This window comes from Aethalodelphis obliquidens, unplaced genomic scaffold (genome assembly GCF_003676395.1).
Source record: "Aethalodelphis obliquidens isolate GAN/ISIS:26980383/991018 unplaced genomic scaffold, ASM367639v1 scaffold23, whole genome shotgun sequence".
Lineage (NCBI taxonomy): Eukaryota > Metazoa > Chordata > Mammalia > Artiodactyla > Delphinidae > Aethalodelphis > Aethalodelphis obliquidens.
The window spans coordinates 11,406,658-11,434,325 of record NW_020837967.1 but is presented as its reverse complement, the minus strand read 5'-3'; the positions used below and the strand labels follow the sequence as shown (position 1 = coordinate 11,434,325).

At 36.4% G+C, this 27,668-nt stretch overlaps 1 protein-coding gene across 1 annotated transcript in view; it reads right to left on the bottom strand.

The window, feature by feature from the left end:
* The window catches only part of MALRD1 (MAM and LDL receptor class A domain containing 1), a 604,410-nt gene that overhangs the window by 467,249 nt on the left and 109,493 nt on the right, over nt 1–27,668 (bottom strand). The window contains exons 14-15 of the mRNA XM_027121490.1: nt 23,483–23,656; nt 15,090–15,210 (exon numbers count right to left, since the gene is read on the bottom strand). Of these exons, the coding sequence (XP_026977291.1) occupies nt 15,090–15,210; nt 23,483–23,656 (295 nt within the window). The remainder of the gene's footprint in view (nt 1–15,089; nt 15,211–23,482; nt 23,657–27,668) is intronic.

Below are 27,668 nucleotides of genomic sequence, written 5' to 3'. Positions count from 1 at the left end.
ACCTCAATGATGGATATGTGTGTTTATACATTTGTCCAAACTCATAGAATACACAACACCAAGAGTGAACCATGAGGTACACTATGGACTTTGCGTGATTATGATGCATCAATGTAGGTTCCCCAATTGTAAGAAATATCCCACTCTGGTGGGTGATGCTGTTACTAGTAGGAGCTATACATGTGTAGGGGCAGGGGTTATATAGAGAATCTCTGTACCTTCCCCTCAATTTTGCTGTTAACCTAAAATTGCTCTAAAGATTATCTTTATTTTAAAAAAAGGCTAATGTACTAAAAAAAAAACCCTGATATCTTCACACTAGGGCCAAAGAGTCAATCTATAACTTTCATAGGCCACTCTATAACTTTTACATACTTCTCATTAGAATTGGAATTACAGCTGTATTAGTGTAATGTAGTTCTCCCCACTAGATTGTAATCTCTAGGAAGGCAGGAACTACATTATGTCTTGCTCACTCTGTAAACAGCTGTAGAGTCAGTATAGTGCTTGATATTTATTGAATGAATGAACTAACCCCGAGGACAGCAAGTGTTATACAACACCTGCTTCCTATTATTATCTTCTCTCTCCAGACACTCTCCCAAAGCACCCACTCCTCTACCCCAGTGATACAACACTAACGTCCCAGGTGAAAACTTTTCTAGCTAACGTTCCTCTCTTTACTTTTAGCAACAATTTGATTCTGCCGTTGCAAACTGTGCTTCTAGCCAACTTCCCCTGTGCCTTATGGAATGTCCAGCTGCAGCAGGGATTGACATATATACACTAATATGTACAATATAGATAACTATGAGAAACTGCTGTATAAAAAAATAATAAAATTCAAAAACGAGCAAAAAAAAGAAAAATGTTTATTCCCAAACTTTTCATTAAATCTTCCCCTCAAGCTCCTCTTCCCAGAATCTCATCCATGCCTATCCTAGTCCATCCTTACTGTCTATGGAGCAAAACCAGCTTTTTCTAGTAGTTACATTTTTATGCCTATTTTCATCTAAATTTAAACTACTCACAGCAGAGCAAATATACTAACATCTTTTCATCCTTTGCACACATTTCTTTCAGCAGGTGTTAAGTAGCTGTTTATTATTATCATTATTAACTAGATTTGACTGGCAATAGATTATCATGGCTTCTTTTATGCACACATGTTTAGATTCTCTCACTAGATTGTTTTTCCCTAAAGTAAAACCTCCTTTCTGCATCTACCATACAAAACTAACAAAGTGTGAGAAATGCTCAAACACTCTTAAAATACAAAGTCCGTGGAAATACTAGCCTATTTTAAAGCCTTTCTTGTAAATGCCCATGGGGGTGAAGAGGTTTACATTCTTTGAGAACTTTACAAATTGAATTGCCCTGGAAGACTCAGTAGGCAAAATGAAAATCAACCTGAGGTCCATTTTCCACTCCTACCTCTATCTCTATTGAACTAACTGTGTGACCGTGACCGCAGGAAGAGCCGTGACATTCATTCTCTGTGTGCCTTGCTTTTCTTATCTATAAATTAGCTAAGACATATAAATGCATTTCCAACAATGCCAGGTACAAAATAAGTGCTTTATAAGTGTGTGACAGTATTTATATTGAATATCATTATCATACAATCTTTCAGTCTGTTTTTAAATCTAACCCCAAAGATAGGGGTTTATATAAACCCTGGAAGGAAACGTAAATCTCACTATCCACAGTGGTAAAGTTCTACAAGGCAAGGAGACAGGATTGCTAAGAAAACCTGGTGTTGAACAGGAGAGGATCATTAAGTCTCATACCTGTCATCACAAACATCACTAACCTGAAAACAGAAACGAAAGGGACAAGAGTAGCAGGTGTGAAAGAAAAGAGAAGGACTGAAGTAGTTTGGCTATACAAGCAAAACAGAAATGCCACTTATACTTCTAGTTTATAATTTTCAAAATGAAGAAGAACAATGATCTTGCTGACAAATAAAATCCAAATGAGCTCAAAGTAATAACACACACAAAACCTTTCCACAGATACTGTTAATAATGTAATTTATTGAAATTTAATCTTAAATGATCATAGAAAAAGACTTTCTTATTAAATACATGGATTTTTATTCTCAATAGAGTTTTCAACTGAGAGAATTTATTATCTACTTTATTGACTATTTTATTATTTTCCCTCTACCGTCCTGATTTCTCAAACAACATAATTATCTACAGCAAAGACTGATCACAATATCATGGATTATTTACCAGATTTTACTTGTCTACAAAAATCATTTCTATTTTCTTTTCCCCTCAGTGATCAATGGCTCCATAAATGGGAATGAATGGACTTTTTCTCCACTTCTCAGTTTTATGTCACAGAAATGATGAGCCTTCACCAGAACAAACTTCCCACTCCAGTCTTACAATTACCCGTATAGGGAGTTTTTTATTTTTTTGGACTGGCAAACAGTATCTAAATTGTTGAGGACAATATGAAGAAGAGAAAGAGAATCCAGTTCACTAAGAAAAAATAGCAAGATAGCCTTCTTTCTACAAGAATGGGCACACTGATGTGCATTTAATGAAAAAGCAAAACGCTAAATAATTAGCAAATTTAGGTTTATTTTGAGACACTTTTTTTCCCTGGAAGTTAGGCCTACGGAAAACAGCATAAGATAGAAAATAGAAAATAGCAGCTTATTTTCCTATCTTTTATTAAAATAAAAAGCAATTTATGGTTATACAGAGAGGTGCATTTCAGGAAGCCTTTAATTCTACAATTAAGTTTAAATATGTTCAATCTCACCAAAAAATACCTTCTCAAAAACATTTTTTTTTTTAGAAAATAGGCAGTAAAAACACAGCCCTAATTAGATCTCTCTCTCTCACACGCACACACAGACACAAACACACACACATTCTCAACAAATACAGAGCAGAAGAAACATAGCTATAAAAAAATTCAAGCTTTCTCCCCATGCACTTATGTGATGAAAGAAATTTGTAAGACGCAATGAAGAATATAACAATTACTCTTGGAAGGTAATGCATTCGTAAAAACTACATGGAGATAGCCTCCAAAGCGTCAGCACGTGAGATCACTTCGCCTCTACCTTACTGTCAGCTGTGGAAACGCCAGTGTTTAATACACACATTTGTATACTGAGCAGACACAGTAGTTTTGGAAAAATATACAAACAGTATTTAAGTTTGAAAAAGCAAAGGAGAAAAATGATAAATCACTCCTTCTTCCTATACTGCTCAACCTGCCTTTGCTTAGACTTCACTGAATTCAAATACTAAGTATTGATGTATGTGGTTTTTCCTGTGAGCAGAGAGAAAAGTAGAAAATGAGAAATTGTGTAGGTCTAGTTTTAGGAAAAAAGCATATGCATTTCAGACTAACCAATTTTTAGACCGAAATAAATTACGATGCTCAGAAAATGATGTTTGGGAATATTAAAATACCTTTACAACACACAGAGTTGTTTTAAAATTTTTTGTCTTTCTCATCTATATGATAAACTATTTCTTTTACCAAAATTGGTTAAAACTTACACTTGGTATCTTAGTCTGAAGATATTTCAGAGGCACAGAAAACCTAAATCATAGTAAGTTTAACAACTCTTTTGAGGTAAGGCATAATCAGTCTTATTGTAATGAAAGAGAACTCAAATTGGGTTAGAGATAGTTGTGAAAATGAGAAAATTAGAATAAATTGCATTAAAATACTAATATTTGAAACTCTAGAGGAGCAAGGTTCCTTTTAAGGAGGATTTATGTTTATGAGTAGAAATCCTGAGACCGGTATTGTCTTTTTCTCCTTACAGAAAACCCCTGTTTCTTCCAAGCAATTAAGTTTTCTATGGGGAAATTGACAAGTGGGTTAGTTCGATGCTAGACTCTCAGCCTAAAATCACTGTGCTTACTTCTCTCCTTTTTTGCTGTAAAGAAGACAAAAGACTCCTGCTTTTACTCCTCTAAATTCTTTACTGTGGCTTTACCTCATCCCAACTCACTGTTGGAATCCTTAATGTATGAATTCACAAAAATGGGATGAAGAATTAGCATTTCTATGAATAAACAGATTCCCAGCATAAGATTCTAGAGATCTGGAGTTCATTTGTTATTTTTTTTTTTAACTCAGTTCACCACGATCATGGGTCCGTTGCCAAACAGTGATCTCCATCTTCTTTTTGTGTCTATAAAACAATATTTTAAGTCCCTGAAACACACTATAGGAAATGAAGGCAATTTAGTACATTTCAGATTTATGAAATGTAATGTGATAAACAAAGTAATTACTAAAGGGAAAAGATTAAGGTTTTGTTTTTTTTTAAAAGGACATTAATCCTTTCAAACTTCCAGACAGAATTACTAAATTACCATTTGACATTCTAGGGGCCTAAGAGCATGATTTCTCCTCCAAAAGTGAAATCTTTCACTGGCTTCATATTCCCTATTGCTCAAACTGATCAAGGAAGCAACTTTTCATTTCGGGCAAGTATCATTTTCAATTTAATGATGATCTTGAAAGGACAGAAAGGTTGCATAATGTGTGGTTAAGAATGTGTTCTGGGGGCAGATTAACCAGATGTAAGATGGGGTTCCACCAATTATGAACTACACAACATTAGGCACGTGTGCCAGCTCTAAATGTACTGTGTCTCAGCTCCAAATCTACCCTCTCTGCCCTGATTTGAGATCTGGAGCTGGACGGTGCAAACATTTCTCTTTTGAATAGCTCACACAATGTTTGGCTTCGTTAGTAAAGAGTACAGGATGCCACAAAGCATAGCAGAGGAAGGAGCTTCTCTTTTTGGTTCCAGTGTATGTTTTCTTGCTGTTCTTGGACCATGACTGCCAGCAATATAAAGCAACCCAGTTACAGTCACCCTTCAGTGAGTTTTGCAGGCATCCTGGTGGATAATTTCTTCCTTGGACACTAAATTGTTAACCAAGTCTAGCCCACATCATCCCAGCAAATTTCTCCACCTTCCAGAGGGTTCCAGTCACACCCTCTCCAGTAAAGTTTAATTCTCAGCGTTGGGATGTGGAGGCCGCCCCTCCTCCAAATGTATCCTTTCCTTAATTCTCTGTCGCAATCCTAGAGGCAGTAGCTGCTCCCTACGTTTGTTAATTCTTTTCTTCTCTACTGTTCTTTTAGTTCTTTTTGCAGTTAACCATGTCTCAAAAGGTAATAATTCTTCATATTACATTTTCTCTGTTCAAATTACTAGGGCGGTTTCTGTCTCCTGAATGAACACTAACTGATACGAAAGTCTGTAAAATGAGGGTAATATGAGGGTTGAATTATTCGATTTGTTTTGATGATTAAAAGAGTTTATACAGATAAAGTTCTTAAACCATGTACATTTGGTAACAGTCTTAATGTATATCAGGGACAGGCTTACAACTGTAAATCCCAGGCAGATATTTCAATGGACAACTCTTCTGATATAGTAAGAAAAACAGAAAATATTTTAAGAAATTCCTACTTGGGTTCTAATACAAGATGGTGACATAGGAAGATCCTGAACTTACGTCCTTCCACAGACACAATGAATCTACAGCTACATATGGAGCAATTTTCTCCTGAAAAAACAAAGAAAACAAAACTAAAGCCTAGGTGAGAGACTCTTACACGTTGTGCAAATGAGAAAAAATCCACTAAAAACCCGGTAGGAGAGGCTGAGACACAGTCTTGCCCTAAACCTGACACCAAGCACAGCAATTCACAATCGGAGGAAACTTAAAACACAGAGCTTCTCCCCAGGGAGTGAAAGACTGGAACCGTGACATCAGGTACCCCAACTTTTAAGACCTGCACCTGAGAAAAAGCCCCCCAAACATCCAACTTTGAAAAACAATGGGGCTCACATCCAGGAGACACACAGATTATAGTGAACTGAGAAATGGCTCCTAAAGGGCTCACAGTCTCGGGCTCACTGTCTCAGACTCACCCTATGGACCAGTGCAGAAGCAGCTTATGGAGAGGTGCCTACCTTTACGTGAAAGAGGCTTATATGCTTATCTAAAAAGTGTCAGCCTAAAGGGCACACGTTTACTTTAACACACATCCAGGGACTGCTGGGGAACTCCCCAGGAATGGAGGCTGGCAGATGCCATCTTTGCATAGCCCTCTGTCTCCATCCAACTTGCTGTACCTCTTGGAAATGGCTTGCACCCTCCCCAGTTCTGTGCCTGATGCCCAGGGAACACCTCTAAGTCACCTGTCACTGGCTTATGTCACCAGCAGGGCTTATGCTAGGGGGATCCACAAGACTGTAACCAACAGAGAAAAAGTTCTTAATTATCTACCACCCCCAGGAGACAACAGAAATACCCAGTCTTTCTATGAAAAAAACATATTAGCTTATCTTCATAGCTGTGGCCTGAAGGGCAGGCTTCTGATCACACAAACATGTAAGAGACCTCAGAGGGTGGGCAATATCCTCATGTCCTCCCTCTGATTCCAGAATGCCAGTATCTCCCAGAGAGGAACTGCACAGTGTCTGGTGTCCTGGTTTTTGTGGCTGCCGTCCAGAGGACAGCCCTGGATTGCCGAGCTCTGGTGGTCAGTAGGGTTTTTATTCCCAGGTCCTGTTAGACTGTAAGCAATGGAGAGACAGAGCTTGGCAGGCTACCACCCCCAGGGCCCTGTGCAAACCAGAATACACCCCCAATATTTCTGTGAAAGAGGCCTATTTGCTTGTCCCAGACCTTTGGTCTGAGGGGCAGGCTTCTGGTTTGGCACACTTCTAAGGGCCTACCAATGTGCATTCCAGGGATGGAGGTCAGTGGACACCATCTTTGCAGTCTCCTTCTGCCTTGCTCCAGGTCACATGGTGTCTCCCTACAAGAAACTCATCTGGCATCCTGATTTTTTCAACTGCCTCAGAAAGGACACCCCTAGATGGTCTGGCTATGGGGGCCAGGAGGACTTAGGCTTGCAATCTCACAGGAATGTATATATTTGCATACTTTACAAGTTGCTGCCTGGAGGTCTGCTGCCTGAGAGTCCAGCTTCCAATCAGCCTGAATCTAGGTGCTGACTGAGAGCTTCTGCTTTGGGACATTGACAGGACTTAGCACACCCTCAACTACTGGGGGCCACTAAAAGTAAAATAGGCTACTTGGACAATCACAAATGTTTTAGAGATAACCCAAGAGCTAGGTTAGTTCTACACGAGGCTACTTCTTCAAGACTGGGAGAGGTAGCTGTTTTATCCAATGCATAGAAGCCAACATAGAGAGACAAGAAAAATGAAGAAATGGATGAAAATGTTCCAAGAGAAAGAGCAAGATAAAACCTCAGAAAAAGTCCTTAATGAAATGGAGTTAAGCGACTCATCTCTTAAAGAGTTCCATGTAATGGTCATAAAGATGTTCACCAAACTCAGGAGGAAAATGGATAAACACAGTGAGAACTTCCACAAAGAGGCAGAAAATATAAGAAAGTACCAAACAGAAGTCAGCTGAAGAATGCAATAATTAAACTGAAAATACACACGCAGAGTTCAAGAGCAATAGAAAGGATCAGTGAAATCAAAGACAATGCAGTGGAACTCTCCCAATCAAAGCAGAAAAAAGAATTTTTAAAAAGTGAAGTTAGTTTAAAGGACTTATGGGACAACATCAAGCAGGCCGACATGTGCATTATAGAGGTCCCAGAAGGAGAAGAGAGAGAAAAGGGGGCAGAAAACTCACCTGAAGAATAAGCTGAAAACTACCCTAATTTGGGAAGGAAATGTCCAGATTCAGGAATCCCAAAGAGTTCCAAAGAAGATGAACCCAAAGAGACCCACACCAAGACTATTATAAATTTAAATGTCAAAAGTTAAAGACTTTTGGAGAGAATTTTAAAGCAGCAAGAGAAAAATAACTTGTTAAATACAAGGGAACCCCCACAAGGAAATAAGCATATATTTCAGCAGAAATTTTGCAAGCCAGAAGGGAGTGACACAATATATTCAAAGGGCTGAAAGAAACTTCCAATTAATACTCTACTTGGCAAAGTTATCCTTCAGAATTGAAAAAGAGATAAACAGTTTTCTAGCAAGAGCTAAAGAAGTTCATCACCACTAAACTGTCATTACAAGAAATGTTAAAGGGACTTCTTTAAGCTGAAAAGAAAGGATGCTAATTAGTAACAGGAAAACAAATGAAAGTATAAATCTCACTGGTAAAGATAAACACACAGTAAAATTGGTATAGTCTACTCTTGTAAAGATGGTGGTTTAATCACTATTAAAGATAGTATAAAAGTTGCAAGAAAGAAGTAGTAAAAAAAACTGTAACAACAATAATTAGTTAAGAGACACATAAGATAAAAAGATGTAAAATGTGACATCAAAAACAAGAAACATGGGGGTTGAGAAGAGTGAAAATATAGAGCTTTAGAATGCATTCAAATTTAAGTTGTTATCATCTTAAAATAGACTTAATAAATGTAAGTTGTTACATGTAAACCTCATGGCAACCACAAAGCAGAAACCTATAGTAGATACACAAAAGATAAAGAAAAAGGAACTAAGCATACCACTATAGAAAATCATCAAATCAAAAAGGAAAAGAGCAAGAGAAAATAAAAGGAATGGAGGAGCTACAAAACGGCCAGGAAACGATCAACTTAATGGCAACAAGCACCTACCTATCAATAATTACTTTACATGTAAATAGACTAAATTCTCCAATCAAAAGGCACAGAGTAGCTGAATGGATAAAAAAGAAGACCCATCTACAATGCTACCCATGAGAGACTCACTTCAGATATACAAACTGAAAGAGTTAAGCTTTGGAGATAAGTGATATCAGACACAATAGACCTTAAAACAAAGACTGTAATAAGAGACAAAAGAAGGGCATGACATAATGATAAAAGGGTCAAACCAACAAGTGGCTATAATGTTTGTAAATATTTATGCATCCAATATAGTTCCTCCTACATATATAAAAATATATTAACAGACCTAAAAGGAGAAATAGACAGCAATACAATAATTGTAGAGGACTTTAGTACCCCCATTTTTATCAATGGATAGATAATCCAGACAGAAAATCAAAAAGGAAATATTTGGACATGTTGGACCAGATGGACTTAACAGATATATAGATATATATGAAACATTCCATCCAAAAGCAACAGAACACACACTCTTCTCAAGTGCACATGCAACATTCTCCAGGACAGATTATATGTTAGGCCACAAGACAAGTCTTAATAAATGTAAGAAGGGTAAAATCATATCAAGCATCTTTTCTAACCACAATGGTATGAAACTATAAATCAATTACAAGAAAAAACTGGAAAAAACCACAACTATGTGGAGGTTAAAAATATGCTACTAAACAACCAATGGTCAAAGAATACATCAAAAGAAAAATCCAAAAATTTCTTAAGACAAATACATATGGAACTACAACATACCAAACTTCTGGGATGAGACAAAAGTTCTAAGAGGGAAATTCATAGGGATAAATGCCTATCTTAAGAAACAAGAAAAACCTCAAATGACCTAACTTTACAATTCAAGGAACTAGAAAAAGAACATAGCCCAAAGCTAGTGAAAGGAAGGAAATAACAAAGATCAGAGTTGAAATAAATGATATAGAGATTAAAAGGCAATAGAAAAGATCGATGAAACTAAGAGCTATTTCTTTGAAAACATAAACAAAATTGACAAATTGTTAGCTAGACTAACAAAGAAAAAGGGAGGACTCAAATAAATAAAATCAGAAAAGAGGGGACATTACAACTGATAACACAGAAATACAAAGACTCATAAGAAACTACTAGAACAATTATACACCGATAAATTGGAAAACCTAGAATAAATTCCTAGAAACACACAACCTGACAAGACTGAATTATGAAGAAATAGAAAATATAAATAGACAACTATGAGTAAGGAGAGTGAATCAATAATCAAAAACCTCCCAACAAACAAAAGTCCGGGACCAGAAGACCTCACTGATGAATTCTACCAAAAAAATTTTTTCTACCAAACATTTGAAGAAGAAATAATACCGATCCTTAAACTCTTCAAAAAATGGAAGAACACTTCCAAACACATTTTCAAGGCCAACCTTACTCTGATACCAAAACCAGAAGAGGATGCCACAAGATGAAAAATTACAGGCTAATATTCCTGATGAACAGAGATGTTCATCAAACACCTCAATAAAATATTAGCAAGTCAAATTCAAGAGCACCTTAAAAGAATCATACACTGTCATCAAGAGTGGTTCATTTCAGGGATGCAAGGATAATTCAACATTAGTGAATGTGATACATCATATTAACAAAATGAAGGATAAAAATCATATCATATCAATAGATGCAGAAAAAGCACTTGACAAAATTCAACATCCATTTATGACAAAAACGTTCAACAAAGTGGGTATTAAGAGAATGTATCTCAACATAATAAAGGCCACATATGACAAGCCCACAACCAACATCACAATCAATGATGAAAAGCTGAAAGTTTTTCCTCTAAGATCAAGCACAGGATGAGGATGCCCACTCTCATCATTTTTGTTTAACATAGTATTGGAAGTCCTAGCCACAACATTTAGGCAAGAAAAATAAAATTAAAATAAAATAAAAGAGCATCAAAATCAGAAACAAAGAAGTAAAAGTATCACTATTTGCAGATGACAAGATTTTACATATAGAAAACCCTAAAGATTCCCAATAAAACTGCTAGAATCAATCAATGAATTAGTAAAGCTGCAGGATACAAAAGCAATATACAAAAATCTATTGCCTTTCTATACATCAATAATGAAGTATGAGAGAAATTCATTAAGAAATGAATACCACTTATAATTGCATCAAAAAAACACAAAAAATCTAGAAATCAATTTAACCAAGGAGGTGAAAAACCTGGGCACTAAAAACTATAAGACATTGATGAAAGAAATGGAAGAAGACACAAATAAATGGAACAATATTCCATGCTCATGGATTGTAAGAATGTTATAATGCCCATACTACCCCAGGCAATGTACAGATTTAATGCAATCCCTGTCAAAATTCCAGGGGTATTTTTCACAAAAAATAGAACTATCCTAAAATTTTTATGGAACCACAAAAGACCCCAAATATCCAAAGCAATCTTGAGAAAGAAGAACAAACATGGAGGCATCTTGCACCCTGATTTCAAACTATATTACAAAACTATAGTAATTAAAACAGTATGTCATTGGCATAAAAACAAACATAGATGAATGGAACAGAGTGGAGAGCCCAGAAGTAAACCCACCCATATATGATCAATTAATTTTCAATAAAGGAGGCAAGAATATACAACGGGGAAAGGATAGTCTCTTCAATAAATGCTGTTGGGAACACTGCACAGCCACATGCAAATAAAATGAAAGTGGGCCACTATCTTACACCATACACAAAAATTAAATTAACTTGAAAGGGATTAACAACTTGAACATAAGACCTGAAACCATAAAAATTCTACAAGAAAACATAGGTAAGAAGCTCCTTGACATCAGTCTTGGCAATGATTTTTGGATTTGACAGCAAAAGCTGAGTCAACCAAAGCAAAAATAAGTGGGATTACATCAAACAGTTTCATCCGTTTCTGGCCCAGACTTCCTAAAACCCTTGAAATTTCCGAGGTGTTACATGTGACAAAGTTGTCTTTTGTTATGCTAATGGGGCGACTTTGGACAGTATCTAAAGATGGAGGTTGGTTGCCAATGGAGCCAACTATATGATTAGAGGGTTGGAACTTTCAGTCCTACCCCTGACTTCTGGGGAGAGGAGATGGGCTGGAGGTTGAATCAATGGCCAGTGATTTAATCAATCATACCTGTGAAGACTCCATGAAAACCCAAAGGACAGAGCCTGGAGAGTTTCTGGGTTGGTGAACGTGGTGCTGGGAGAGTGGCACCTGGAGAGGACAAGGAAGCTCCTCGTCCTTTCCCCATACTTTGCCCTATGTTTCTCTTCCAGCTAACTGTTTCTGAGCTATATTCTTTTACAATAAATGGGTGATCTAGTAAGTAAAATGTTTCTCTGAGTTCTGTGAGCTGCCCTAGCAAATTAATCAAACCCAAGGAAGGAGTCTTGGGAACCTCTGACTTATAGCCAGTCAATCAGAAGAACAGTAACAACCTGGGCTTTAGACCATCATCCGAAGTAAGTGGAAGAAGAGGGGAGGCAGCCTTGTAGGACTGAACCTTTACCTGTAGAACTTGATGGCATCTCTAGGTAGATAGTGTCAAAACTGAGTTAAATTGTAGGACACCCAACTGATGTCCTGAGCACTATCTGGTGTGGGGAACACCCCTCCCTACACCAGAATTGAGTCCTTGGAACACAAAAGATGGGAATTTATCTGAAGAAAACAAAAACACTAACTCGAAAGGATATATGCACCCCCACGTTCACTGCAGCATTATTTACAATAACCAAGAAAAAGTGGTACATATACACAATGGAATAATATTCAGCCATAAAACAGAAGAGAATTTTTCAATTTGTGACAGCACAGATGGACCTTGAGGGTATTATGCTAAGTGAAATAAGTCTGACAGAGGAAGACAAATACCGTATGATTTCACTTACATGTGGAATCTAAAAAACAAATAAACTAACAAAATAAATAAATAAATAAAAATAAAACCAAGGTCCTAGTTTAGAGGACAGATTGGTGATTGCCAGAGGCAGGGAATTAGGGCATGGGGGCAAAATGGGTGAAGGGGGTCAAAAGGTACAAAGGTGTATTCTAGTTACAAAATAAGCAAGTTAAGTCATGAGGATATAATTTATAGCATGGCAACTATAATTAATAATATTGTATTGCATATTTGAAAGTTAAGAGAGTAAATTTTAAAAGTTCTTATCATAAGAAAACAATTTGTAACTATGTATGGTGATGGGTGCTAACTAGACTTATTTTCATGGTTATTTTGCATTATATACAAATATCAGATCATTATGTTGTATGTCTGAAACCAATATAATGTTATACATCAATTATACCTCAATAAAAATATTTTAAAATTTAATAACAAATAAAAAACATTCTTAATTAAACAACACTCACTTAAGTAGCATGTACTTTACGTTCAGAGAGTAATGATGCACACACAAATCTTAGTCCAGTCAGTCAGGACTTTCACTCACCACAACTGGCTTCATCTGCTCCATCTGGGCAGTCAGATGTAAAATCAGAGAGCTTGCTGGATGAAATACAGCCTGCATCGTCATGTGGCCCAAATCCAGCTTCAAAATTAAGAGATCGAGAGAATAAAACATCTTTTTTCCTCCAACATAAATGGGATGCATAATTGTTTCACGAACACTAGTTTTTAAATATGCTAAAAATGGCAAGCACAGGAGGATCTCAATAAACCTCTGGCCATTAATATAACGTAAGTCCATATCAGTGGGACGTGATAAGTCCCCTTCCACTCCTGTCCCTAAACTCCTGGCTGGCAATAATACTAAATTCAGTGAAGGAGATCTTATAATTGCCTACTGGATAAACTTACAAAAACGGTGAGAAAGTTTCTTTTCCTTTGTGTAAAATCATTGGTCTTTCAGGAATAATTCACGTAAGTTTGGCCTAATGAGAATTATGCTCTAACCAATTGAGCTGGTGTTCAGATTGAAGCACACATAAATGAGTTTTGAGTTAATTTATGAAAAGAATTCTCTGTATGTGAGATCGAGTATTCTCAGAGCCTTCTGCTAAGGTTAATTTTAGTGATAATTTAAAACATTTAACCACACTTCTGCTTCCAAATACATTCTCCTCAATGTCAACTCTAATGCCTTCCTACTATTCCAATTCTGGTGATGCAGTATATGATTAGACGAATACAAATGTTTAATTAATTAACAGAAAGAAGTAATTCTGGTTAACCCTCCAAAACTCATTAATCATTAAATCTGCTGCTTTACATTCTTTAATGTCCATCAAAACAACTCACACACACAGAGCTTAGAAAGGTTTATTATAAATTCAGGACACATATTCTGAGTAATGTAAATGCATGTTAACACAATACAGAGTTAGGACACAGAATATACAGCCTTACCAATGAAAGATATCTTTAATAAAGGACTTTTAAAAATTCTTTAACCCGGATCTCAATCCAGAACTGATTCTCCTATATCATCCTTGATTAGTGAGTGCATTTAGCTCCTGTTAAGAATGCAGTTTTTCCTCTCACTAAATATGTTGTTTAAGGAAACATAACTTCAGAATGTATGACATGCCTGATGTCCACATGCAGTTATTTTTCATGGATGGAGAGTAAGAAAAACGAAGTGTTTCAGTTTTCAGGCAACATTTTTAATATTTATTTCTATTTGTTAACTGAGACCTGACTGTAGGGGTGGTCAGAAAGAAACATCAGTTCGTGTTAAAATAACAAAGTAACTGCAGGCACAATGTATACCATTTCAATGCACTCTCAGAACCTAAACTACGGTTAGATTTTCAAAAATGCCTATTCTACTATTTGGGATCCATTTTTATGACAATATACCTGTCTCTTAACTGAAATTCTCTACAAAATATTTAGTCAAAGAATTAGCCGAACTCCATCTGTTTCTTGAAAATATTATGTTTTGAATTTAAACACAGAATTTTAGGGTCAAGTTTGAAATTTTTCATTGGCCTTAAGTCAGTTTTTCAACCATGATAATGTTTTTGAACTCCTGAGTGATTGTGAAACATGAAGTTAATTACATATTCACTTGAAGTGTCAAACAAAATTAAAATACAATTGAATTTTTATAGCAGTGTTTTAAAACATGCAAAATATTTTAAATTCATAACTTTTATAATTAAAAAAAAATCTGTATGTGACAATTTTAGCCACAAATGTAGAATGTTATTAGAAGGGAGCCTAAGGCCTAGACTGTGATATAACATATTCTTTTAAAAAGGTAAAAGTATATTTTAAAAGGTAAAAAAATATGTTTTAGTTTTCAGGGACATGTGATATAATCCACATCTTGGTATTAGGCATTAGTGAACTATATTATTGAAGGATTCTAATATATTTTATATTTTGATATCAAGGAAAACTAATTATTTTAATGTTCAAAACTGCAGCAACCACAAGAAAAAAACTTACCTTTGCTTTGAACGCTAGTACTTGGAAGTGTCTTATATGAAATTTCACATTCCTGGGATACACTGATGTCATCTAGAGCAACGGCAGCATGTGATGATAAAACAGTAGCTTCTAAAATTAACTATAATTACAGAAAGATAAATTATTAAAAATATACTATAAAAGTCTTGAAATAACTTTCTAGGCCCAAAATGGAGCCATTCCTGCCCTGGATGCCATGACAGCAAACCAAAACTTAGGTAACTTTCATGCCCCTTTAATGCTCCCATTGACCAGAAACAGAGTATATTCAGCAGTCAGTCCCCCAACTTCAAGCCAACTCTGGGCTCTATATTTCCTTGTTCCTTCTCACCCTGAACAAGGTTGACTATATGGCCCCAGTCAACTCGATATTTTCTGTTTTACTCTTTCTCATTCTTTATTCTTTACCCTATAAAGCTTCCTGCCTTCCACCCATTTTACAGTTCTCCAAATAGAGACTGTCTGCTTCATGAAGTGCTGAATAAACCTTGCTTGTACCACCTAAATTGTCTTCTTTAACCATTTTTTAACAAAAGTAAATTTATTACAAACATACTTTTTGGTGTAGAGAAGCTCATCTGCATCTGTCCCAAACTTCCAAACTAATTTTAGAAAATTGTTTGACCAGAACATTCAAATGAGGAATTTATAAAGTCATAACTCCTTTGACAGCACCTTAGGTAACTCTAATATCTTAGGTAATCCTAATATCTTAGGTAACCTTGTTTCAATTAGAAGTTGTAACATTCATCATGACTGAAGGCTGCCTTCCCATTGGAGCCATTAAGTCATAAGCATTTAAAATGAGCTCTTTGGGGTAATCAACTGTGTGGTTTACAACTCAGTTTAATTGAAATATGAATTTGTTTATAACAGGTTGGCTGAAGGCAACAACTCATTTCTATATCAGAATATTTAAATACTTATATATATATTATATATACATATATGGAAACCTACTTAGTGAGGTAGATAACCACATACAGTGGTTAATAACATTCATATGCTAAAGCACTTGGAGGCATCTATTTAAGTTTAATTTATTCTAACATTCTAAATAATGACTGGTATAATTTGTTTTCTTTCTTGTTAATCACTCACATTATTATGTTGTTACTCCACCATAAAAGAAAGAAAAAGGAAGGAAGGGAGGGAGGGAGGGAGGGAGGGAGGGAGGAAGGAAGGATGAATTTATGTCCAGAGCCTTAAGGATGCATAGCAGGACCACTAGACCAGGACACGGCTAGCAAGTGCATCTCCATGTAATCAGGGAGGATTGCTGGTCTCAAAGATCTTACAATTTACTTGATACGATACATTAACAACTAAGCTATACTATAAGTACTATATAAGAGAGAAATACAAGATACTAAAAATCAAAGAAAAGCACTTCATTATTTCTGTCAAGAATATGAGATAGAGTTTGAAAAAAAAAAGATTTAGCAAAGAGGTAATATTAAACTTCAGTTTTAATTGTTGCCTAAGATTCTGTTACCATGAGAAACTGGTAACATAACAAGAAAAAAAAGGAAATGTGAACATGTAGAGTATATTTAGAAAACTTTGGGCATTGTAGGATGATGGGGTTTAGGACATGCTGTCCCAAAAGAGGGCACCTATGCAGCATATGGAATATTTCTAGCCAAAGGAACTTGAGAAATGGTATGTGCAGGATGGACTTTTTGACCTTTCCTCTAAAGCAGATCAAAGCCTCATGTGAGAGGAGCCCTCCCTATGCCAGAGATAGCCTTATCTCTGAAGACAAAAGGACACAGAGAAGCTGAACAAACAGGCCTAGCTAAGCTCCCCAGTTTATTACACTCGGCTCATACTCTTTGCCCTGTCGTACCTTTCTACACCTATTCACTCTTCATCAAACCTCTCATAAAAACCCTCAGGTTTAACTATTTCTTCAGGTCTTCATTTCCTTATGAAGGCCCCCACGTCAAGTAAAACTAACATTAAATAATTTTATATACTTTTCTCCTGTTAATCTGCTTTATCAGTTTACTTTTGAGACCCAGTCAGGTACCCTAATAGGGTCAAGAAAGACTATTTCCTCCCCTATGGTAGGAGTATAGGATTTTTTGCCTAAATGAATTATTGCCTAAATATTTGTTAAGAGAAGAGGACTGATTGCCTGAATTGGTGCAGCCCAAGTGGACAGCAATTTGATGACATCTATTAAAAAGATAAATAGGGCTTCCCTGGTGGCGCAGTGGTTGAGAGTCTGCCTGCTGATGCAGGGGACAGGGGTTTGTGCCCTGGTCCTGGAAGATCCCACATGCCGCGGAGCGGCTGGGCCCATGAGCCATGGCCGCTGAGCCTGTGCGTCCGGAGCCTGTGCTCCGCAGTGGGAGAGGCCACAATGGTGAGAGGCCCATGTACCGCAAAAAAAAAAAAAAAAAAAAGATAAATAGCACAGACTACAAAAATTAAGCCCATCCTCAGGGTTTACCTTAGAGAGACACTCATAGGCACACATATGAAGACCTTGCGCAGGAATGTTTGCTTTAATGTCGGTTTTGATAGCAAATGAATCAGAACAACTCAAATGTGAATCAATAAATAAATGGTGATATAGATCATGGACTACTGAGCCAGTTAAAAAAAAATCTATCTCTGTATGCTAATACGGAAAGACCTTCAACATAAGTTTCTGAGTAAAAATTAAATTACAGAAAAAATGTATAGTATGGTACTACTTAGGCCAAAAATACACATGGTTCAGATTTCTAGATATATGTGGTACATACATACATATTAATTAAGTAGAAAAGGTCTAGAGCTAAAAATAAACTAGTGTTATAGTTACCTGAAGATACAGACTATGATGGAAGGTAAGGATGCTCAGGAGGGACTATTTCTTAATCTGAAACTTTTGATACTTTACAATGAGATGTATATAATTTTAATGATTTTTAAAATTCTGATTAGAGCTGGTTTCTGTAGAGTCTTAGCCAAGAAATTTGGCCTTCATACAAGAGGCAAAAAATAGTAATAGATTTTAAAGAAGGATTTTGATGAAATGTATACAAGCATTGTGAGAAATAAATTATGCTTAACATCATTAAGTTATTGTAATGTATTTGGACAGCTTTAATTTGGAAGATTTTTTTTTATTCATTATTCTAGTATGTCCTACATTGAAGTCAATTAAAATACAGATGTTTAATTCTTCAAACTCATTAGACAGGTAGTTATGACCACCATATTTGAAAGACTACACTACTCAAAGGAAAGCTGGAAAAAGACAGAATGTTTGTTTGGGGCACTTCTGTGTCCCAGGAGACGTACATGCTCCTATTCTTTGAATGGAGTGGGTGCGCCCTGGGATGAGCTGAAGGATGGGATAGGTCTTTAAAATATGGTTACATCATTTTGTCCGAAGAAAACCACTAGGCTCTTTTACATCTTCATATTAAAATGTAAGTATAAAACAACTCCCAGGGCTTCCCTGGTGGCGCAGTGGTTGGGAGTCCGCCTGCCGATGCAGGGGACGCGGGTTCGTGCCCCGGTCCGGGAGGGTCCCGCATGCCGCAGAACGGCTGGGCCCGTGAGCCATGGCCGCTGAGCCCTGTGCGTCCGGAGCCTGTGCTCCGCAACGGGAGAGGCCACAACAGTGAGAGGCCCACGTACCGAAAAAAAAAACAAACAAACAAACAAAAAAAACCTCCCAGAGTAAAATAAAGATGATATTAGGTCACGTACATGTCTGCTTGCTTACTTCTACATAATTAAATTCAGGACCATGTAATGAACGATTATAATTTGACCATTAATTAAAATTTTCCAACTTTAAACAGAATAATGTTACTTCCTTTAAAAAAAAATGTATCTCATATCTGTAAATAATATCACCTGATTATTCCAAAATCATCTTCACTGTTCCTATTTTGTATTACTTGCTTCAACCAAGCTGATCGTTTGATTTGTCACCAAAGGCAGATCCCTTTGGGAACTACAGTATCATGTAATAATTGGTATGTGAGCCAGAGGTTGCTCACAAGAAATGTTTCAATCATTGACAAAGGCAGAGTGAAAACCTCATTTTATACGTTTCTCAAGGTAATTTGAGAGTTAAAATTTCAAATTATATGTAAATATCTTTCCTTCTAAAACTATTTTTTAGGATCTTGTTGATTTTTGTCTTATCCAATTATATTATATTACTCCCTGAGTGAACAGAATCACTTCTTGTTTTTCTTTCAGGAAGCACAGCAACGTGTAAATATTGTCTATAATCAAGTGCTTACTTTTTAGATCTGCAAAACAGAAAGAAACTTTTCCAGAGAAATACTCAACTAGCATATTTAAATTTTGGTTCTTTGATATCTTGCTTTAAAAAAGAATAATGAGAGTGAATAAATATGAATCTAAGAGGAAATGGAGACAATAGGAATATAGTAAAATGCAGTAAAGAAAAATTCGACTATAGTAATTTTTGATGAATGATGGTGGTATTAAAAATAAGATCAACAGCAAGCTTTTATTTAGAGCTTACTGCATGCCAGGCACATCCACTTATTTTAACACTGTGAAGATGATGTTATTTTCTTCCACATTGTAAAGCAAAGGAAACAGAAGCTTAGAGAGTTGAAGTTATTGGTTGAAGGTCACATATCTGTATGAAAAATGTGTGACCTGAGCCATGGGTGACTATGCTGTACTATAGCACTATCATGAAATAAAGAGATAACTGGTCTTTAGCAGATACTGCAGAACAGAGCTACCTGGCAAAACAAGATTGACTGAAGCCCTAGGTTAAGAAGGCTGAGGACAGAGCAACATTACAGAGACTAGACCAGCTTTTACTTTGCATTATAAATCTCACCCTTCACTGAATCTTCAAATAATATCAGGAAATTGTTATTGATTTATCCCATTGACTCTGATCAAGAGCGAACATGGTATCAATCATTGTGGAAAATTTCACAAAAGGGTCATTTTAAAATGAAATCTGAAATATGACACAATTATGTTTTAGTAGCAAACTCAAAGACAGTAGATCAACTGGAAATCAATGGACAGTATTCAGAAAAAGTACTACCTCTAGATATGAAATTAAGAAGAACAGTTAGGAAAGAAATTGTAAATTAAATATTTGTGTAAAACACTGAACATATAAAATGAGTAGGCCCAGTTAAAACAGATTGAAAAAATTCTATTAACTACTTGACTTACATTCTTCCAATAAAAACTGCACAGAAAATGAAGAGAATATTGAAATGTTGTTAATCTGCTGTTCTTACAAAATAAACAATAAGCCTAATCCTTTTCCACTAGGAAAACTGAAAGCCCTACCTAACCAGGGGTGCTGATTTCCTAAGGAACTCAGAGCAATTTGCATTCTATTGTGATGTGTACAAGAGACATAAAAGGACCACACTGAATCTGAATTTCATGGCTACAAGAGAACCAACTGAGAGGTCATACAGTCCTATGCCTTTCTCCTTTCCACTGTTTATATAGGATGACGCCATATAAATACATGTTCAGAGTTTAGTCACATTGAACTGATGACCAGGCGATGACTAAGGTCACCCTTAAATAATTCAGTCCACTAAATTTAAAATGCCAAAGGAGCTTGTTTCCAAGAAGATAAACTTTAAATATTTGAATATTTAAAAGCTAGATTGACTATTTGTAGGTATAATATCTTTTCCATTTGCTATTGATAAAAGAATGAAGTAGAACTGAACCTAGCTAGACTCCTCATGCATATTTCCATAGTTTTGAAAATAGACTTAGAAAAATCAGGTTAAAAACAACATATTAGAATTTTTTTTTTCCTGTAAAGGACAAGAAATGGAATAGAAAAGGGTACAAAGAGGACAAAAGCTGCATCTTTAGAAGCAAACCTATCAACATTATAAGCAAACAAAATGTTCATATTAGTTCATTCTGAGGTGTGAGTACATGGGTATTTGCCTCTCTCTCTATTTTCTATTTGTTTGAAAGATTTAATAATATATCTAAGTAATATTAATGTATTAAATAAAACCATGTATATGTATCTGTGTGTGACTGTGTGTACTTATGTATCTTGTATGTGTGTGTATGTGTATAAAATCTGGACTTATTCATACCAGAATGTTAACACAGGGTCCAAATTCCTCCGCCAAAGTCTTTGAGTCCAGCTGGGTTTTGAAATCTGAATAGTTCAGAGTTGAGGATGTTCATCTAAAATGTATCATGTATATTACTTGATACCTTCAGGGAGACTGGGGGCAGCACTTTATCATCCAACACATCACTAAATGAACTGCCTAACGCTGGTTCAGGTCAGGAGAAATTTTGCCTCTAAATTTGTTTTTCAAAAGCTTATTGCTTTCCAAATTTTAATTTTCCAAATTGCTGATTAGAGACTGTGGACTTGTAATGGCCTTCTGAATAGTGACATCTGAGAGAACAGTTCTTATTTTTCTTTTCACTGCACTGTCGTTTCTAAAACAAGCCTGTACTTCGGCCAAGTAACAAGATTACATAAGAAGGAACAGAGGTGCATGCTAAAATCCTTACCTTCTCGGGCTGAATTAAACATGGCTGAGGCTCAGCAAGAATCCAGGACAATTCACTCCCCTCAAAAAGCCAGCACAATTAAGCAGAGGCTGGGAATTCCCTGGCAGTCCAGTGGTTAAGACTCCGCCCTTCCAATGCAGGGGGCACAGGTTCGATCCCTGGTCGGGGAACTAAGATCCCACATGCCGCATGGTGCGGCCACAAAAATACATTAAAAAAAAGAAGAAGAAGAAGAGGCTGATTGGTGCCGGCTGGGAGCCCCCAGGTAGGAGAGAGAAAAGCCAACACGTGGTGCTGATCCAGCACGGAGGGGGTGAAGACAGAAAACATCACCAATCTGTGGACACCAAGTCACAAAATTCCATCAACCCACTGGTCAGTTTAAAAACTAGTTAATATGCCCCCAGATGATAAAGAGCAGTCTCAATTTGCACCTCAAAACAAAGCAAGACAAAAATCCCAAAAGAAGAAATATTAAACAGGAAAAAAAAAAATACCCAGTGCCGAAACTCTTCAATAACGATGGTAGGTTAACGAGGCCAAGAGAGAACGGCACAAGTTTCAACTCATAATATTTCTCAAATAGCCAGTTCTAACAAAGGACATTCTGGGTTTTGTCTTTTGTTTTTTTTACTAAGACTTTTAGAGCAGTTTTAGGTTCGTTGCACAACTGAGAGGAAGGTACAGAGGGTTCCCACACACCTCCTGCCCCCAGGCGTCCATAGTCTCCTCCATTATCAACATCCTCCACCAGAGGGGGACATGTATTCCAACCCATAAAACAACACTCACACATCATAATCACTCATGGTAAAAAGGTTTTCCCCAAAGGATGAGTCCTGTATTCTCTAGCAGTCTGCTGTTCTCTGGGTGGAGCTGTGTGTTCTGAGGTCAGGTATTATTTTAAATACATCTTCTCCAAATTATCTTGTGCTCTCTCTGTTGGATTTCTATATTTACCTCAGTTTGGAAATGAGTACCAGATGAGGTGTGTTATTTTTCAGAGGCTCCTAACACCCCAACAATGTTCTTACTTCCCCAACCCCATTTACAGAGGAAGAATCAGAAGCACGGAAGGATTAAGCAACTTCCCTCTGACTGGACACCTGGGTTTGAACCCCAGGCTCCAGAGCTCATGTTCATAGCTACCATTTTAGCTACATTCTCTTTCATTCAGATTCCTCTCAAGCATTGCTTTTATTATCACTGTGGTTTTCACAGATTGGAAAATTTGAAGCTCAAAGATGTAATGTACACAATCACTTAACAACACATGGGGTCAGCAGAGATGGGAACTCAGACTATGTGACTCCTAAGGCAGTGAGTGTTCCACTATGTTCCACCATCTAATCTAGTCTCTAAACTAGCTCTTTGCAAACATCATCTAGAAGGGAGTCATGTCCAGGAGGGTGGAAGCTGCTGCACCCATCTGATAAGCTACAGTTTCCTTCTTTCATTATTAACCAACTAAATGACATAAAAGTGATAAAATTCTCAGTATTAATGGGCAGCAGAAAATAAGGCAATAGGATTAAAATATGAGTGTAGCCCAGATTTTTTTCACTACCTCATATAATCCACCATCCTCACTTAAGAAAACAAATATTTTCCTGATAAATTACTCTTCTCTCTGCCATCCTATTCAATTCTTATCTCCATTTTTGCTACGCTTCCACAAGTAAGTCTTTAGCAATTAATCAGGATAACCTCTCTTCTCATCCCTGATTGTGAATGTCTGCTTTATTAACATCAAGTACATTTATGGGATATATGTATTATATTATTATCTGGAGAGATCAGCATTAAATAAGCATCTTCGGCTCAGTTGTATTAATTTCTTACGTGCTTACCTGAAAAGGCAGAGTAGATTCTCCAGCCTTCGCAAAGAGATCGATTTTTGCTTGTCTCCACTGAGATTTGGAGACTCTGATGAGATCACCTTGCTTCTGCAAATCCCCATCCAGTGATGTTCTTGTAAAAACCGAGAGATGTGAATGCTGAGACAAACGATACCAAAACTGCACCTGGTGAAAAATGTGTTTGAATGATATAAATATTCCATTTACCTGTGTCCAGTAGCTCTCCTATAGTTAAAAATATCCCAAACTACTTCTTAATTCTCCTCCAAACATGCAGACCCAGAAAATGCTAAGTACATCTTCTGCCAGCTCTTTGTATTTCCTCCTTAAAAAAAAGGCTCAAGGTAGCTACATTAACTGATATTTTTAACACATGCCATAGAGATATCTAAAGAAATGGGACACTAGCACCCTGCTCAGACAAGTCTGAGGACATATATTTGTCCACACTGTCATGGAAGTTTTACAGAGCCTTCACTATTGCTTCTTATGAATCTGGGGAGATACACGTTCTTTATCTGACTCAAAAATTACAAAACCATGTATTACTATTCATTCTCCTTGATGTCTCAATCCAAGAAAAAGTTATCTCAAAAACTGATTTCTCAGGTAAGAGAAAACTGCTATGAATACTTTTCATTAATTCCTTCTCCATTGTGACATTATCAAAAAACTTGGGAGATTACATAATACTGTTCATCAATAATTTAATCCAACTAGAAAATGTTCTTTTTGAGGCCAGGGAGCCCTGACTTGATCAGTTTGGTTCCTACTCACCACCAGTGATGACATAATCTAAAGGACTGACAGGTTAACTAGGCAGTGGAGAAAACACAGAGGAGTATTTTAAGGTGCCGACAGCAGTAGCTATAATGTGGAATTCAGCACTATCGTTTATTCAGCAAATACTTATTGAGCATTTACTAAATACTGGGCCCTGTGCAAGGTGAAAATTAATTGCCTCAGTGGTTGGATGACACAATACAAAATATGACAAAAAAAAAACCCATTAAAGCAAGTTCAGAGACACAGCAATTTTTTCTTCTTCTCATTATGCCATAGAGAGTTCTAATGCTGCAGATTTCAAAGGAAAACACAGTATCATTCAGAGATGAGGTCCCTGAGAAATGAAATCACTCTCTTTGGACTCAAAGTGACTCCTTTTCAGTTTCACTACATTTTAAATTTTTGGTTATTTTCCTTTGTCATTGGGCTTTTATTTTTTTATGTGAACAGATGTTATTACATATATTATTTATTTATTATCCCATTTATTTCACTGTTGGTACCAATTTCAGTGGAGATGAAAGTTGAAAAAAAAATTTTAATGCTCTTTTAAAAAATTGTTCACAACATCAAGCATTCTCTGTTCCAACGTGGTACACATTTTTCTTTCAATGTCTACTGAATTGCCACCAACTGATCCAAGCATTCTTTCTGATTGTTCATTTCATATTAGATTTTACTACCAAGCTCACCTACACTCAGGCCTTTAAGCAAGAAATGTAAAGTCAAACAGAAGTGTTTGATTAAATTCTATGGAAAGGGAGGATGTTTGTTCCTCAACCACAATTAAACTTTAGATCCCTGCTGTAGTTTCAGCATGTTCCAAGCTTGTAAATATGCAAAACGGAGCTTTAAACCTAGTTGCACAAGAGCTGTGCAAGCCCCATCAGAATTTCAAGCTGTCATATTGTCACTCAGTACATTACCAGTGCGAACTTATTTTAATAGTGCATTAAGAGTAAATACCAATGGGATCTATATTCAATAAGAGCTTAGAACTTATATTTAATTTAAATTTTATATTTAATTTAAATTTTATATTTAATTTAAATTTTATATTTAATTTAAATTTTATATTTGATTTAAATTTTATATTTAATTTAAAACAGAAATGGCATTGTAGAGATTTAAGGAGAATTCTTTAGTTTGGTATAGACCAAGAAACTTTCCAGAGTCTTTTCAAATTTAATATTGGTAAGGGTAAAATCACTGAACAAAATTTATAAATACAGCTGTGATTTTCGATAGGAACTTAGCCAACAGCCGTGGCTCTCACTGTGATACACACTACTAGTGGAACACTAAGTCTTAAACTCAGAAGCACAATGTATGCTGTGAATTCCTCTTAGAACATATCAAGGCACTTTGTATTTAGCAGGTATTCAGTTAATAGGTATTGAAGAAAAGAAGGACGTTTGAGTGGAGCTATCAGCATTCTTGCTAAAGCAAATGTCTGTAAACCTTCAAAGAGAGACAGAAAGAGAGACCTGCTCTGTGTTATAAAATGCGCAAGGAATTAAGTGTCCTTAAGGACCTCAGAGTTTTCTGGGAGAGAGTGAAAAGAAAAGGAACAATTAAGTATAATGCGTATAATGACAAAGGTGTGAAAACAGTGTGGCTATTTACATGTAAATGAATTAAACAAAATGAAAAAGTCACTTTCTTGGTTACACTCATCACATTTTAAGTGCTCAATAGCTATTTGTAGCTAGTGACTTCCATAGTGGACATAGCAGAGGAAAATGTCCATCACAGAAAATTCTATTAAAAAGAGCTGTATGTTAAAATTATGCCAACCATTTAAAATTTATTTACTACTTTTCATTTTAAAGGAAATTACTGTCTTGATTCATGCCTGATTCATTAAAAAGCAGTTATATAAAATGTTAATATTAAAGGCTTGCTTTTATTTCTCCTCGGTTTTCACTAAGTTGTATATATATGCACAACTTGGGTTGTATGTATAGGGTGACTATGCAAGACCGTGAATCATTTTATTCAAGAAAATTTCCTGTGGTTAAATAACTTCCAACAAAGCAGTTCCTTTAATTGCAAAATGGAAAGAAAAGAAATGAAGTTCAAATTACTTTACTGTTTTTAATTGTATTCTCTGATTTTATATTATTTGTATATTTTTAGAAATATTGAATCTGGGACATCCCTGGAGGTCCAGCGTTTAAGACTCCATGCTTCCGGGCTTCCCTGGTGGCGCAGTGGTTGAGAGTCCGCCTGCCGATGCAGGGAACACGGGTTCGTGCCCCGGTCCGGGAAGATCCCACATGCCGCGGAGCGGCTGGGCCCGTGAGCCAAGGCCGCTGAGCCTGAGCGTCCGGAGCCTGTGCTCCGCAACGGGAGAGGCCACAACAGTGAGAGGCCCACGTATAGCCAAAAAAAAAAAAAAAAAAAAAAAAGACTCCACGCTTCCACTGTAACAGGCATGGGTTCCATCCCTGGTTGGGGAACTAAGATCCCACATGCCACTTGGTGCCACCAAAAGACACACACAGACACACACACACAGACACACACACACACACACACACACACTCTGAATCATTCATTTTACTATAAAAAGAAAGGACACCATATCAGGTGACTTATACTACTAGTTACCGAGTGTAGGTGAATAACTAATCTTGTTGTTTGGTTTCTACACTGCCCTGTGATATTCCCAGAGGAATGGCCAGTTCTACAAAAGAATGTAATTAGGAACAAGTAGTAATTACTAATTAGTAAATCTCTGACACTAAATTCTGCAAAGGACATTAACAGGACATTATTTAGAAGTTCAAAATAATGTCTTCTTTCTTTCTCTTTTCTGTTTCATTTTATTTTGGTCTGTCTCCAGTTGGAACTCTTCAAATTTTCTGCTATTTTCCTCAACTTTCCTATGGTCTTTGTTCCACTTGCTTCCCTAATTAGGGAGGTTTTTAGTCAGATCTTCATGTCTTTTCTCAGTTATTCTCCAAATTCTCAGCTACCTCTGCCTTCTCTGCTTCATGTCGACCCCTGTCTGGTATTTGCTACACCTGTTATATCTTCAAGATCTAGGATAATAAAAAGAGTAAAACACAAAAAAAGTTTAAAAAAAAAAAAAAGGAAAAGAAACAAGATATCTGTAACTCCTCAAAACTCAAGTGGAATTAAGTCAGTGTAGGGGGGATCATTTATCTCTCTCTCTCACACACACACACCCCTCATCATTACCATAGTGATTCTTATGATTCCTATTCATAATCATGTTTTTGCCTCTTTTTATCTGAACAAGCTTAAGTAAAAGTCTGCAATCTTCAATAAAATATAATCTGTTTTTCTCATCTAAATGATTAATCTTCATGTGTTTTGACAATGTACAACTGGGGAGAATATCTGCTCAACCTTTCCCCAATAA